This window comes from Nipponia nippon, unplaced genomic scaffold (genome assembly GCF_047370975.1).
Source record: "Nipponia nippon isolate SJK-2023a ecotype South Korea unplaced genomic scaffold, ASM4737097v1 scaffold_59, whole genome shotgun sequence".
NCBI lineage: Eukaryota > Metazoa > Chordata > Aves > Pelecaniformes > Threskiornithidae > Nipponia > Nipponia nippon.
Genome location: NW_028262379.1, coordinates 309231 through 322666, shown reverse-complemented (window position 1 = coordinate 322666; position 13436 = coordinate 309231). Strand labels below are relative to the sequence as shown.

Genomic DNA, 13436 nt, shown 5'->3' with positions numbered 1-13436 from the left:
TCGTGTGGGATTATTCCGCATTCCTTCTGCCATTCCGGGTGGCTTCTTCGTGTGAAAAAGAAATGCACGGATGGTACTTCATCCCATTTACCCTCCCGCCTGCAAAGTACCATCAGTTGTACTACAGTAGTATATCTTAGAGTTCCATTCTTTGGCCATTTTTCCTGATCTTCGAGACTATTCATTGGCCACCAATTGTCACCATATTCTAGAAGCTGTTTTCGAGTGAGAGGCTCCCCTCCCAATTTCCTCCAATGTTTCAAGATACGGCCTAGGGGAGATCTTTTCCGAATGCCCCCTTCCGCAGAGGGCTTAGTACCCGCCATCAGAGATACGGCAACACCAAAGAGAGAAACCATCACTTTGCACAAACTAGTCAGAGGCATTCCCCAGAAGGGGACTCGAACCCCTAGATTACCGTCAGTGGGACTCCAACCCACCCCTTTGGCCAAAGGTTTCCAGACACAGCTGTCCTAGGGACTTTGGCCCGATAGGATCCAATCCTTCCCTTAGGTATCTTTACAGGCCAACCCTGCGAGGCCTTCGCCGCGCCTGACGGGCAGGCAACCGCCCTTTCAATCCGAAAAGGAATGCCTTTACCTTGCCAGGGGTCCTGCTCAGAGCTCTTCGGTCCGCGCTTCCGAGGTTCTTCCCGAGAATCCCTCGGAGCCGGCTGGGGGTCCTGCGATGCCGCGGATGCGTTGAGATTCAGAAGCAGAGTCCCATCTGGGTCGCCCAAACTGTCACCGAAATGGGGAATCAACCTCTTCACAGCAATGTAGCATCGAGAAGCAGGCATTCTCTTTATTACAGCGCTGGATGCACGGGGGATGGTCCCACCTAAGGTGCCTACCGTCATGCAAAGCTAATGGGCAAATTGCCCTTTCTGCTTAGCTTTAGAAACCATTTGCAGCAGCAGGAGAACCCCAAAAGCAAGCGGGGATGCCCACTCCCCAGCCCCATCTCTCAGGAACCCCTTGGCAGCCTCCAGCACCCCCCAGGGAATGCTCCTGCCACCCTGACCCCCTCCCAATACTCCCTGCTGTTAGACAGCTGCCAGGAAGACGGGCTTCTAACCCTCCCCATCCCTGGAATCCTTTGGAGGAGCTTTCCGAGTGGCTGCCCGCGATGTCTTTAGCGGAGAAGGCGTTGTAGCCCAGGACACGATGCCCATGATAGCAACAGCGGGAGGGAACAGCCAAGTGTTGCAAAATGCAGGACTGGGGGACCGAGGGGCCTCGAGTGTTAGATGGGGGAGCCCATGACGGGAACAGCGCAAGGGCTGCAGAACCGCACAGCCTTTCCGGGAAGCCCAGAGACGGTGGTCCGTCAAGAGGAAAGACGGGTCGGGGTCGTCCCAATGCCAAGGGGAGAATAACCAGGGGCCAAACGCTGGAAAATTCCCCGTCGACACTAATCAATGGGACACAAAAGGAGCCCCGACAGAGAGCAGCGAGCTCTAGAGCGGGGACGTTGATGGGCCGAGGAACGGGGGGGTTTCCCACAGGCCACTCAGACAGGCTCCCCACACCCCTTTCACAGAAACCGCGGGGTAACCGACAAACCGACAGCCGGGATGCTGGGAAGGTGCTAGGCCAAACGGTTCCGTCTGCTCCTGCGGCAGTTGTAAACTGCAGCCGGGCCCCTCTGCCTGCCCTGGGCTGGTGCCACTTGCGGAGCCTGCCGGGGTGGCGGGAGAAGGAGCGGTGCCAGGCTGGGCCTCTCCTCTCTGGAGTAAACCTTAGGAGTGCTTACTGCCTTCCTCAGGTTGAAGAAAAAATTCAGGAGAAGTCCTAACGCTTCCCACACGCTCCCGCCCTCCCCCAAAGGGCCTTCTTGCGCACCCCGCTTTGGAGACAGATCTTCTGCACCAATCTGAAGTGCCACATCTTTTTTATTTTTTTCTTCCTTCCCCTTCTGCTGCTCTCTTCTCTATGCCCTTCTCTTTTTCCTCTGGTTTCAGGCGAGGCTTTCGGGTTTTGCCATCTTCCCGTGAACCTGCACTCGATAAATGCAGGTGTACGCTGGGTTTCCCCAGTTGCTCTTCACCAGAAGTTTGACACGGGCAAAGGCTCTGGGAAGCGGCGCGTTCTGGCAAGAAAAGCGGGAAAAGGAAGCGGGGGTGTTTGTTAGGAGCGACAATGCAATGAAGGTGTCTCCCCCTGCCAGCCCTGCTCCTGCTCAGGAACGAGCTCCTGAAAGTGGGTGGGAGCGGCTGCGGAAAGCCGAGGCTCGCTGCTGGTACCGGGGCTGCTGGGGAGGCTGGGGAGACGGGAAGGGGGAAGGCAGCTGGCAGCCTCTGCATGCCGGCCCTGCTGGGGCTCAGCCTCCCTGCCCTCTGCCCGTTCCCTCTGCTGCTTGCTCTGTGCTGGCAGAGAGGCCGGGGAGGTGCTCCTGCGCGTGGGGCGGCTGCTGTGCAACCCCACCAAGCTCCCGCTGTCTGCTCTGCCTGCTTTCCTCCTGGCAGGCGTGAGAGCACGGGGAGAGAAGGGGCACGCTGTGCTGGGAGGAGAGGACACTGTCCCTCGGCCCAGGGAGAAAGCCTTCCCGCTCTTCCTGCCATGGACTTGCAGGCAAACCTGGTTTGCTCCCCGGCACCTTGCCCCTGCGCGTGGACCGTACCTTCAGAGGGAAGGTCTGCATGGGCTCCTTTGCCACGTTGTACGTGAACGTCCCAAGGAGAGTTTCCTCTTCTCCGTCCGCATCCACTCCCTCAGGGGCAAAGCAGAAGGAGAGCAGCTCAGACTCGTCCCCACAAAGAGGGGACGGAGGTGCGGGATCAGCCCTGCTATCTCCCCACCCTCTCCTGGGGCTCTAGCAGTAGGCTAGCACTCGCTATGGTGGAGCTCAGTCTCGGCCTTGACTTCTGCTCAGGAACCCTGAGGTGCTTGTCCCGAACAAGTCTCAAGAGGGATGAAACCCCTAGAGGCCTTGAAGTGTCCCGCTAGGGCCGTGCAGTGCTCAGGAGAGAGCAGGACGCAAAGCTCAGAGGACACACAAAAGCAAGCAAGACCCTGCCATGGCTTTCCCCCAGGGCCAGATGCCCGCCAGAAGCGCCCAGCAGAGGCTCACAAAGACAGCGACGTCTCTGGGGGCGCTGGTGACAGTCCCATCTGGAGAGACTTCTTTGGAGATGTGCTGCACAGTGACGGCAGTCAGATGGACGCGTGCTGGCAACCTGATGACCACCTGGCCCTGATGCCCTTGTAAAGGCCAGCAGTTTCCTGGGGAAATATCCGGCTGCAAGCAGAACACGAGAGCAAGGAAGAGTGAGAGAGCGTTGGGGCCAACACAACGGCGCGCGTAGCTTGAAGCGTAGGCGCCGTTGTGTCCGTGGGGTCTATTCTGGCTTGCAAAGGAGGCGCGTGGGAGGAAATGGACAGAAGCAGGAGGCCTTCGTCCCTGCCTGACTGAAAGGGGGCCCTCAGGATTATGGGGCAGAGGAGAACAGCGGTTCTGAAAGCGTCCCAGTCAGGGCCTAGCAGAAACACCTCTCTGCCCAGTGGCTCTGCAGGGCACCCCCCACCTCCCGCCTGCCAGCCCCAAAAAGGCGCTCTTAGGGATGGGCGTGGAAACGGGGTCACCAGGGAGAAAGTCTTTCACCCAGCTGGGGCAGAGCACTGTGGGCGAGGTGCAGCAGTTTGGCTCCGTTCAGCTCCATTCCCCTCCGGAGGGGAAGCGCTGATTGCTAGCAAGCCCAGCCCTGTGTTGGAGCTTTGCTTTCGGGAACCTGAGCAACACTGTGGGCTTGAGCAGTGCCACTGGAGCGAGGGGAGAGCCCCTGAGGTCGGTCCTCAACTTCAGAGGGAGGCAGGAAACCTTCCCTGAGGAGTTCTGCTAGGATACCTGCAAAATAGTGTCGGGAGGCTTGGCAGCGCACAAGAGCCACAAAAGCCTGCAGCCCCAGGTCTCTTTGCAGATGTAGGTCTCGGAAGTTCTCTGCATGTCGATGGTGGCACCTGGAAGGGAGGGAGAGCAGGTGACTACTGGAAGAGGGCACATTCTAGGAGCACTCGGTGCTCAGACAGTATTTCTGATGCTGCCGGCCAGCTCCACGTCTGTCAGTCCTCTCCTCCTCCCCACGCTGCTGGGGGTGCCCAGCTGCACAGGGGAATGACGGCAGCCACGTGCCTGGTGGTGACTGCGTCTCTCACAGCGCCACGAGGAGAAGGTCTGAGGGTTCTGGGAGACGGCGGGCGCCCACGTCAATGACAGCAGACCAAAAGTGAGGGCTTGCGGCATGGGCAGCAAAGGATGGCCCAGCCATTCCCTCTTCGAAGGCAGCGGAGAGGAAGAGAGCCCTTCCAAGAGCACGGGAACACGGGCGGGGGCAGCGGCGGAGGCACCCGTGCGGAGGCCCCTGTGCGGAGGCCGAGGGCAGGACTGGGAGGGAGTCTGAGAGAGCCACTGTGCCACAGCCTTGCTCTTGGACCCCAGGAAGCACTGAAGCTCCCCCACTTTGGAGAGCGGCGCCCGGAGCACAGGCTTCTTTGGGGAGTGCTCCAGGCAAGCGCAGGGCAAGGAGACTGGGCTGCTTGTGTCCATACCAGAGCTTTTCAGGGCCCAGTCAGACATCTCGACGGAGACTTCCGAAGCCATGTGGGACGCTGCCTGGTTCACTTCCTGGGAACGCCATAAAGGAACACAGAAAAGGACCACATCAGCGGGCAGCTCAGCGTGGCTGCTAGCGCCGGCAGAGGCAAAGGGTCAGTGTCAGAAAGGCAAGGCAAGCCTTGTCCACAGAGCTGCAAGACTCGCTGCTGCTGACGTGAGCCACGAGGAGTGAGGAAGAGAATCTGTGTCCGCGGCCGCGGCCATGGCCGCCAGGTGGGCTGACGAGGGTCCCCACGCCCTCGTCCCCACCCTCCACGCTCTGCCCGTCAGCGGGGAGATGGGCTCGGGCCCTGCAAGCGACGGCTGGCCCCGTGAGCGTGCCTGGGTCTCATCCCTGCCTCAGGAGCCCAGCCAGAGGAGCCAGAGTGCCGGCGTGCCAAGGGAAGGCTGTCGGGAGTCCTGTGCTGCCTGAAGCAGCCTGCTTAAAGTGGGCCTGGAGAAGGGCCTGTGCAGCGCAGCAGCTCACCCAGCAAGGCCCTGGGGCAAAGGCTGGGTTGCTGCAGTCAGCAGCGCGACCCCACCAACAAGCCCAAGGAGTGCTTTCTCGGGGGTTCTGCCCAGCCAAGCCTCCTTCCCCAAAACGCAGCATCACCTTTGCCCTGCTGATCTCTGCCCTCAGTTGAGCCACCTCCTCCGTCAGAAGCTGCATCTTCTGGCTATGCTCCGCCAAGGAAACGCAAAAGTTCCTGCATGACAGGAAAGCAGATCTTGTCAGAGAGCGGCCCGTCCCCTCTGGGGAGCGTCTCAGCTCGGCAAGAAGGAGAGACACGTGTGCTTTCCCTGCTTTGCGCGTGCTTCCCTTCCACACCAGTTTGAGCAGAAGGCAAAGGCAGGTAGGAGGTATGGGAGCCCTGGCTGTTAGCAAAAGGAGTGCAGGGAGCACGAGGGCGGCTGACGCTTCTGCACAGAAGCAATTCCAGCTCCGGAAACGTCTCTTACCGCAGGGTCTTCAGGTCTTCTGCAGACACAAGGGCCAGCTCCTGAAAGGGAAAAAGGCTCGGTTCGAGCATCCGCTACCAGAGCCGCCGGGGCTTCCCAGGAGAGGCTTCCCTAGGAAGACTCGGCACAAGCTGCTGCTTCTTTGGGTCAGCCTGCGTGGCAGCAGGAGAGCCCGTGATTTCTCCAGCCGCTCTCAGCAGTGCTGTGTTGCAGGAGGTGCCTGTGGCAGAGGAGTCACCGACCTCTAGCAGTGCCTTTGTCCGCATTGTCCACCCTGGCAGTGAGGTCCCGCAGTAAACACCAGCTGCAATTCACATCATCAAGAGAGAGTTATTTTACTGGGGTCGCTAGCGATGCCTGCAGTGGCGTTGTCTCCTGCCTGTTGCCTTAGGGGTGGGGCAGCAGGTGAGCTGAGGAGGTGGGGAAGGTGGGGTGCGGAGAGAGGACGCGCCTCTGGCCGGAAGCCATCGGCCCAGGCTGGAGGGGACTGCGCAGCCGTGAGCCTCAGGTGTGCTCAGTGCCCCAGAGCTATTCCCCGCTTCCCCTCGCTGCTTCGGGGAGCCCCGAGACCAGGCTGCATGGGCTAGGAGAGGTACCTCCCCATGGGTCCCCCTGCACGGCCCCTCCCCTCTGGGAATCCCCACTTCAGGCTTGGAAGTAGCTACGCCCTTCTCTCGCGGACTTGCAGACTAAGCAAGCCCTGTGGTCCAGTGGCCAGAGCAGCAGCATGGCTGGGAGGCTCCCAGTCTTACTGGCAGTCCAAAAGGCAGTCCCAGTGCAGGCCGTAGTCGGGAAGCGCTTGGGCCATGGGAGTTTCCGCCCAGAGCGGCCCAAAAGGAAAGCTGGCCAGCTGAAAGCTGGCATGCAGCACAGCCTGGCTGTCGCTCTCAGGTGTCTGCTCATGCAAACTCACCAAGAGCCACGGGGAGCCACAAGAAGACGACGTGGAAGATCCTCTTCTTCTGCAGGGCCATCTTTTGCCTGCAAAAGAGGAGGGAGTCCTGTGGCTGCCAATGCTCCAAGTCTTGGGCAAAGCCCTCCCCCGGTGGAGTTGCCTTTTCAGGCCGGAAAGCCAGCCTTTTGGAAGCCTCCTGCTGCCAGAGAGCTGCCAGAGCAGCGCCCAGGAGGAAGACGATTTCTGTCCACACCGTTCAACACTGCCGGCAGATCTCCCCCAGGGGAAGGGCTCCAGAAGCAGCATCCCAAAGGGACTGAAAATTATGCAGGGAAGTAAAGAGGCCGAGCAAATGAAGACTGCTTTTCAGCAGTCTTTCTGGTGGGGACCTTGCTCTCTCTTGGGCTGAGAAAGCAGGCCTGTTCTCACTTGCGATCACACAGCTCTCTCTTAGGGGTGCCGAGGGGCTTTGCTCTTGCCTCTCCCTGAGAACGGCCACAGCACGAGCAGCGCCCCAGCTTGGGCGCCCGACTGGGAGCCCTGGGCTGCTGCCTGGGGAACACCCTCTGCTCTCCCCTTGGCTTGCACCGGCCCTCAGACATCCCCTTTCTCTCCCCCGTCCACAGCAGAAACGTGATGTAATACGTACGCGGCGGAGATGCACGTCCTCAGCAGATGTCTCCGCGGGGAGACAAGGTCGCCTGCCGGATGGCAAGTAAGGCTGAAGGCTGTCCCTGCGCAAGGAAAGCAGAGAAAAGTTAGGCCTGCCTCTTGAGGTCTCTTCTCTAGGATGCCCAGCCCCGCGTGTCGCAGCTGCCTGCGGGGAGGCGGGCACCGTGTCCGACACACTCCCTCCCTGGGGCAAAGAGCAGGGCAGCCTGCACTTCTCCTGCCGCCTGTGACATTTGGCCAGAGCTCCAGCGCAGCGCAGCTCTCCAAGTTCAGCCCCGAGGAGGTCACGGCAAGCAGCAGTGCTGAGCTCACTTGCAATTTCTGTGGCCTTGTCGCGCCACTTGGCAGGCCCTTGAGTGGCTGAGCCGGGAGCTGACATGGAAGAGAGTATCCCCAGCTCCACCTCCATGCCGAGGTTCCTGTCGGAGGAAAAAGACAAGTGCCCGTTGCCCACCGTCCCCACGCCGCGGGAGCCGAGGCGGGCAGGAGTAGCCTGAGCGGCGGCCCTTGCCAGAGGATGGGCCATCCCAGCAGCAGCGAGAGAGGCCAGCACAGCTGGGCTGCTCCCAGCGGGCCCCCCCTCTCCTTTCCCCATCCTTTGCTTTACAGGCCTGCAGTGGGAGCAAGCTGGCAGCAGCAGACCCGCCCCTCGGGAAGCCCAGCCGGCAGCACAGCGCGATTCTCAGCCCGTCCCTCCCTGCTCCCTGGCCCCTGGCCCCAACCTGCCCCGCGGCAGACACCTCCCAGTGGCCGTTCGCGGAGGGGGCACGGGCTGCTGTCCCCCGCCACGGCCCCCCCCACCTCTTCCCTGGGCACTCCCAGGTCTCCCGACCCCTCTCTGCACCGCACAGCTGCTCCCATCAGCCAGGCAGGATCGTGCCTCAACGTCCCGAGGGGGCCAGTCTCAGGCCCCAGGGGCTTGGCCTCCCCGTGCACCAAAAGCGCCCCGTGCAGCAGGGCTGGGCTCCGACCCTGCAGCACGAGGCTACCGCCTCCCCAAAAGCCCCTGCTGCACACTGCCTTTTGGCTGGGAGAGTGAGGCAGGCTTTCCGCCGAGACCCGTCCCCACAGAAGGGGGGCTTCGCAAGCCACGGGGCTCTTCTTCAGAAAACTTCTGTCGGCTTCCCCAGGCTGCTCCGCACCGCGCTGACCGTGCTAGGCCACGTCCCTGCTACCAGCCCAGCCTGATGCCCCGGGCAGATGCCAGGCTTCGTACCTACTCGTCTGGCAGCGGCTCGGCCCTGCTGCCTCCCCTGCCGGCTGTTGGCCAGCCTCGTTCCCCAAGGAGCCTTGGGAGGGCCCTTGGCGTCTTCTCTCGGGGGCCTTGCTCCTCGCCATCTCTGGGCAAAGGCAGGCGCCCCGCTCCGCTCTTCCCCCTCAGCCCCAGCAGTGTGGCCTGCCCAGGCAAAAACAGCTCCGGCAGCAGCCCCACGCTGCCCCACAGCAGGAGCGCGCCTGCCCAGGGCAAGAGCCACACGGCAGCTGTGGGCTCCTTGCCCGCGCGCCACAGGGCTATGCGGGCGGCCAGCTCTGACCTCACAGTGGTGGCTCTGATGTCACACTGGGGGAGGCATCCGGCCTCTGTCAGAACCTGAGAGCAATTAAGTGGGAGAGGGTTTTGGTTCCGTTAAGTGTCTAGTCATGTTTAGAGCACCAGTGTCTGTGGGGCTGTGAAGTGCTCCCACGGGAATGTTAGGGTCAGAAACAGCTTTTAGTCCTGGCACCTTTGGTGTGGGTGAAATTGCCGTATATTTTCCATTTCAGAGCTGGGCTCTGGCTACAATGAGCGGGAGACAGAGAGAGTTTTGGTATTTTAGGAGGGCAGGCAAGCGCAGAGGACCAGTGTTTGTGGTCCTGTTTCATGGTTTAACCCCAATCAGCAACTAAGTGCCACACAGCCGCTCACTCACTCCCCCCTCTCCAGTGTGATGAGGGAGAGAATCGGAAGGGTAAAAGGGGGAAAAACTCGTGGGTTGTGAGAAGAACATTTTAATAATTGAAATAAAGTAAAGTAAAATAGGAGTAGTAGTGTTGGTAGTAGTAATAATAATAATATTAATAATAATATAATAATATACAAAGCAAGTGATGCACGATACGATTGCCTGCCGACTGATGCCCAGCCTGTCCTCGAGCAGCCATCGCTGCCCCCCAGCCAACTCCCCTCAGTTTATATACTGAACATGATGTCATACGGTATGGAATAGCCCTTTGGCCAGTCTGGGTCACCTGTCCTGGCTGTGCTCCCTCCGAGCTTCTCACTGTCTGGGTAGGGGAAGCATAAAAGTTCTTGACTGGTGTAAGCACTGCTTAGCAAGAACTAAAACATCAGTGTGTTATCAACGTTATTCTCATACTAAATCCAAAACACAGCACTACACCAGCTACTAGGAAGAAAATTAACTCTATCCCAGCTGAAACCAGGACATTTTGCTATTGTCCTGAGCGTTGTTTTTATTATAATGTCTCCAAAAAGAAGCATATTTTCCATGTGTGGTCTTCAAGAAACTATGCAGATTAACAAGTATATAAAGAAAAGCTAGGTCCCTGGGGCCATTGCCACTGTCTAATTCTCTTACTATTCCATTATTACTAACATATGCTTCTAGGGATACTAAATTTGATACTAGAGCAACCCTTACACAATTTGTACTTTTGGGGGGAAAAGATACACGCATCTTCCCATTGTGACGCTAACAGGTAGAACTTTACCTCTGCCAGCTGGAAGACTGCCAAATTCCTACAGTGCTTTACTGGCTCAGGACTTGACAACTGGGAAGTATTTGATGAGATCTAGGTCTTAAACGAACAGAGGAAATAGCTCAGTGGCACACAGGAAAGACTGAAAGGAAGGGAGAAAAAAAAAGCTGCTTATGGCTTGGATGGGCGTGCTCTTTGCTGGGTAAAAAACTGGCTGAATGGCCGGGCCCAAAGAGTTGTGGTGAATGGAGTTAAATGCAGTTGGTGACTGGCCACAAGTGGTGTTCCCCAGGGCTCAGCAGTGGGGCCAGTCCTGTTTAATGTCTTCATCAATGATCAGGATGAGGGGATCAAGTACACCCTCAGTAAGTTTGCAGATGATGCCAAGTTGGGTGGGAGTGTTGATCTCCTGGAGGGCAGGAAGGCCCTACAGAGGGACCTGGCCAGGCTGGATTGATGGGCCAAGGCCAACTGTGTGAGGTGCAACAAGGCTCAGTGCCGGGTCCTGCGCTTGGGTCACAATGACCCCATGCAACGCTACAGGCTTGAGGAAGAGGGGCTGGAGAGGTGCCCGGGGGAAAAGGAGGGGGTATTGGTGGACAGCCAGCTGAACATGAGGCAGCAGTGTGCCCAGGTGGCCAAGAGGCCAATAGCATCCTGGCTTGTATCAGAAATAGTGTGGCCAGCAGGACTAGGGAAGTGATCGTCCCCCTGTACTGGGCACTGGTGAGGCCACACCTTGAATCCTGTGTTCAGTGTTGGGCCCCTCACTACAAGAAGGACACTGACACAGCACAAATTGCTACTTAGCATGGAAGGTAAGTGTGGGCAGGGGCACAACCTGTGCAGGTACTTTAAGAAGAGATACCAGATCTCTTAGCGCAAGTGGCACCAGCCCAGGGCAGGCAGAGGGGCCCGGCTGCAGTTTACAACTGCCGCAGGAGCAGACGGAACCGTTTGGCCTAGCACCTTCCCAGCATCCCGGCTGTCGGTTTGTCGGTTACCCCCCGGTTTCTGTGAAAGGGGTGTGGGGAGCCTGTCTGAGTGGCCTGTGGGAAACCCCCCCGTTCCTCGGCCCATCAACGTCCCCGCTCTAGAGCTCGCTGCTCTCTTTCGGGACTCCTTTTGTGTCCCATTGATTAGTGTCGACGGGGAATTTTCCAGCGTTTGGCCCCTGGTTATTCTCCCCTTGGCATTGGGACGACCCCGACCCGTCTTTCCTCTTGACGGACCACCGTCTCTGCGCTTCCCAGAAAGGCTGTGCGGTTCTGCAGCCCTTGCGCTGTTCCCGTCATGGGCTCCCCCATCTAACACTCGAGGCCCCTCGGTCCCCCAGTCCTGCATTTTGCAACACTTGGCTGTTCCCTCCCGCTGTTGCTATCATGGGCATCGTGTCCTGGGCTACAACGCCTTCTCCGCTAAAGACATCGCGGGCAGCCACTCGGAAAGCTCCTCCAAAGGATTCCAGGGACGGGGAGGGTTAGAAGCCCGTCTTCCTGGCAGCTGTCTAACAGCAGGGAGTATTGGGAGGGGGTCAGGGTGGCAGGAGCATTCCCTGGCGGGTGCTGGAGGCTGCCAAGGGGTTCCTGAGAGATGGGGCTGGGGAGTGGGCATCCCCGCTTGCTTTTGGGGTTCTCCTGCTGCTGCAAATGGTTTCTAAAGCTAAGCAGAAAGGGCAATTTGCCCATTAGCTTTGCATGACGGTAGGCACCTTAGGTGGGACCATCCCCCGTGCATCCAGCGCTGTAATAAAGAGAATGCCTGCTTCTCGATGCTACATTGCTGTGAAGAGGTTGATTCCCCATTTCGGTGACAGTTTGGGCGACCCAGATGGGACTCTGCTTCTGAATCTCAACACATCCGCGGCATCGCAGGACCCCCAGCCGGCTCCGAGGGATTCTCGGGAAGAACCTCCGAAGCGCGGACCGAAGAGCTCTGAGCAGGACCCCTGGCAAGGTAAAGGCATTCCTTTTCGGATTGAAAGGACGGTTGCCTGCCCATCAGGCGCATCGAAGGTCCTGGCACCTTTGGTGTGGTAAGAATCCCTGGATGTTCGCAGTTTTCTTTCTGGACTTTGGCTTTCTCTCAGACTCTGAGGGGAGGGAGCTGCTGCAGGCAGGCCCATGCCTGGCAGCTGCCCGGGGTTCCTGCCAGGCGCCTCCGGGAGACATTTGGCCTCCTGTCAAAGGGAGCCAAAGTCCCAGGAGCAGCCCCAGACTCCCCCAAGGCAGCTACCCGAGGACTTTTGTATGTGCTGGAGGCAGAGCCATGCTCGGTGGCTCCCCGGGCCTCTTCCCAGGACTCTCCCGGAGTCTTCTGGCATCATCCTGTAGAGGTAGCTGCAGTCCTGGTAGGCAGCAGCAGCCTCATCCAAGGCAGCTACTGGAGGAGTTCTGCATATGATGGACCAGGTCCATGCCCGGTAGCTCCCTGAGACTCCTTCCAGCAATCTCCCGGAGTCTTCTGGTCTCCCGTGGAAGGAACCGAAGTCCTGGGTAGCAACCCAAGACTCCTCCAAGGAAGGAACCAGAAGAGGATTTCCATTTGGGGCTGGAGATGGCAATGACATCTCCCTATGTGCCACAGCTCAGGGAATGCTGGAAGCTGGGTTGAGAGCCGGCAGACATAGAGCGTGACCTGGTTTTCCTTTTTCCTGAGTTCAAGAACTGCTCCTGCTGGATCCTCCTCATGCACCCAGAGAAGTAGGGAGTCCCCAGGGCCCTGGGGCATGGCCTGCAGTTACTCTTCCCCTCCTCAGAAAGCAGGAAACCCTCTGAGGGACAAACGGGGCTTGTGCCATGTGCTGTCACCTCTCAGAGGTGGGATTGTGCCACAGGGCGGATCCTGGTTGCTGGAGGCCCCTGCATGCCCTCGGGCTGCTTCTGCCCTGACTCCACCACTGCTCTTATGGAGGGGAAAGCTGAGGGAGAGGACCCGGCTTCTGCTCCCCAAAGCTCTCCCCACCACCCTGGCTCGTGCCTCTGAAGAGCGGGATTGGGCAGTCGGGCCCGAAGCACCATCCCTGGACAAGTCATCTCAGGGGGAGATGAGGGAACCAGCTCCAACTTCCAGGAAAACCCTCACCACCCTCAAACGGCCCTGGGGATGTGCAGAGGGATGTTGCTGGTTATCCTTTTGCTGCTGCAGTGCTGGGAGCTGAAGCCACGCACAGGCTCTGGGTGTGAACAAAGAGTTTGATTGGCCTTGATTGTGTTTTCAGGGTTTCCGCCTGGTGCCGCCAGGGCTCCCCTTGCCTGAAGGGCTCAGGGGAGCCCCGGGGGCCTCCTGCTCTCCTCCCCCTGGAAGGACAGAAACAGAACAGAAAGACTTTGACTAGAAGAGAAACTAAACTTCACTGAGCAAGAAACAGCCTCCATTTGTGCAGGGCAACTTTGGGGGCAGAGAGTGGCTGAATGCCTGTTTGCCAGGGTTTCCGCACAGGAGGCGTGAGGAAGACTGATGTGCTGATGCAGGGCTGGGACGGCAATACTCATGCGTGCCTCTTTCTCCAAAACCCCCACGCTTGACCTCCCATTTCTATCACCAAAGACACAGGAAAGAGCAAAATCCCTGCAATCTGGAGCTCTCCAGTCCACCTCTGCTCTGCTTGGAGCCA

General features: G+C 58.9%; 1 protein-coding gene across 1 annotated transcript; it reads right to left on the bottom strand.

Moving 5' to 3' along the window:
• Positions 1-1959: 1959 nt before the first annotated feature.
• Positions 1960-7715, bottom strand: LOC148051655 (SUN domain-containing protein 5-like). The gene is made up of 11 exons (XM_087735480.1): positions 7433-7715; positions 7098-7182; positions 6467-6534; positions 5796-5857; positions 5554-5594; positions 5207-5300; positions 4548-4623; positions 3847-3959; positions 3073-3240; positions 2623-2712; positions 1960-2091 (listed from the first exon to the last, which is right to left on the bottom strand). The coding sequence occupies exons 1-11, from the start codon at positions 7713-7715 to the stop codon at positions 1960-1962; spliced, it is 1212 nt and encodes a 403-aa protein (XP_087591606.1).
• Positions 7716-13436: the final 5721 nt, after the last annotated feature.

Excerpts from the sequence above, each read along its gene's own strand:
- LOC148051655 (XM_087735480.1), bottom strand. The coding sequence starts at position 7,715 with ATGGGGAAAGGAGAGGGGGGGCCCGCTGGGAGCAGCCCAGCTGTGCTG. Across the intron at positions 5,301-5,553 it reads GAAGACCTGAAGACCCTGCG|GAACTTTTGCGTTTCCTTGG; the intron begins GTAAGAGACGTT and ends CCTGTCATGCAG. Across the intron at positions 3,960-4,547 it reads CTGGGCCCTGAAAAGCTCTG|GTGCCACCATCGACATGCAG; the intron begins GTATGGACACAA and ends CCTCCCTTCCAG.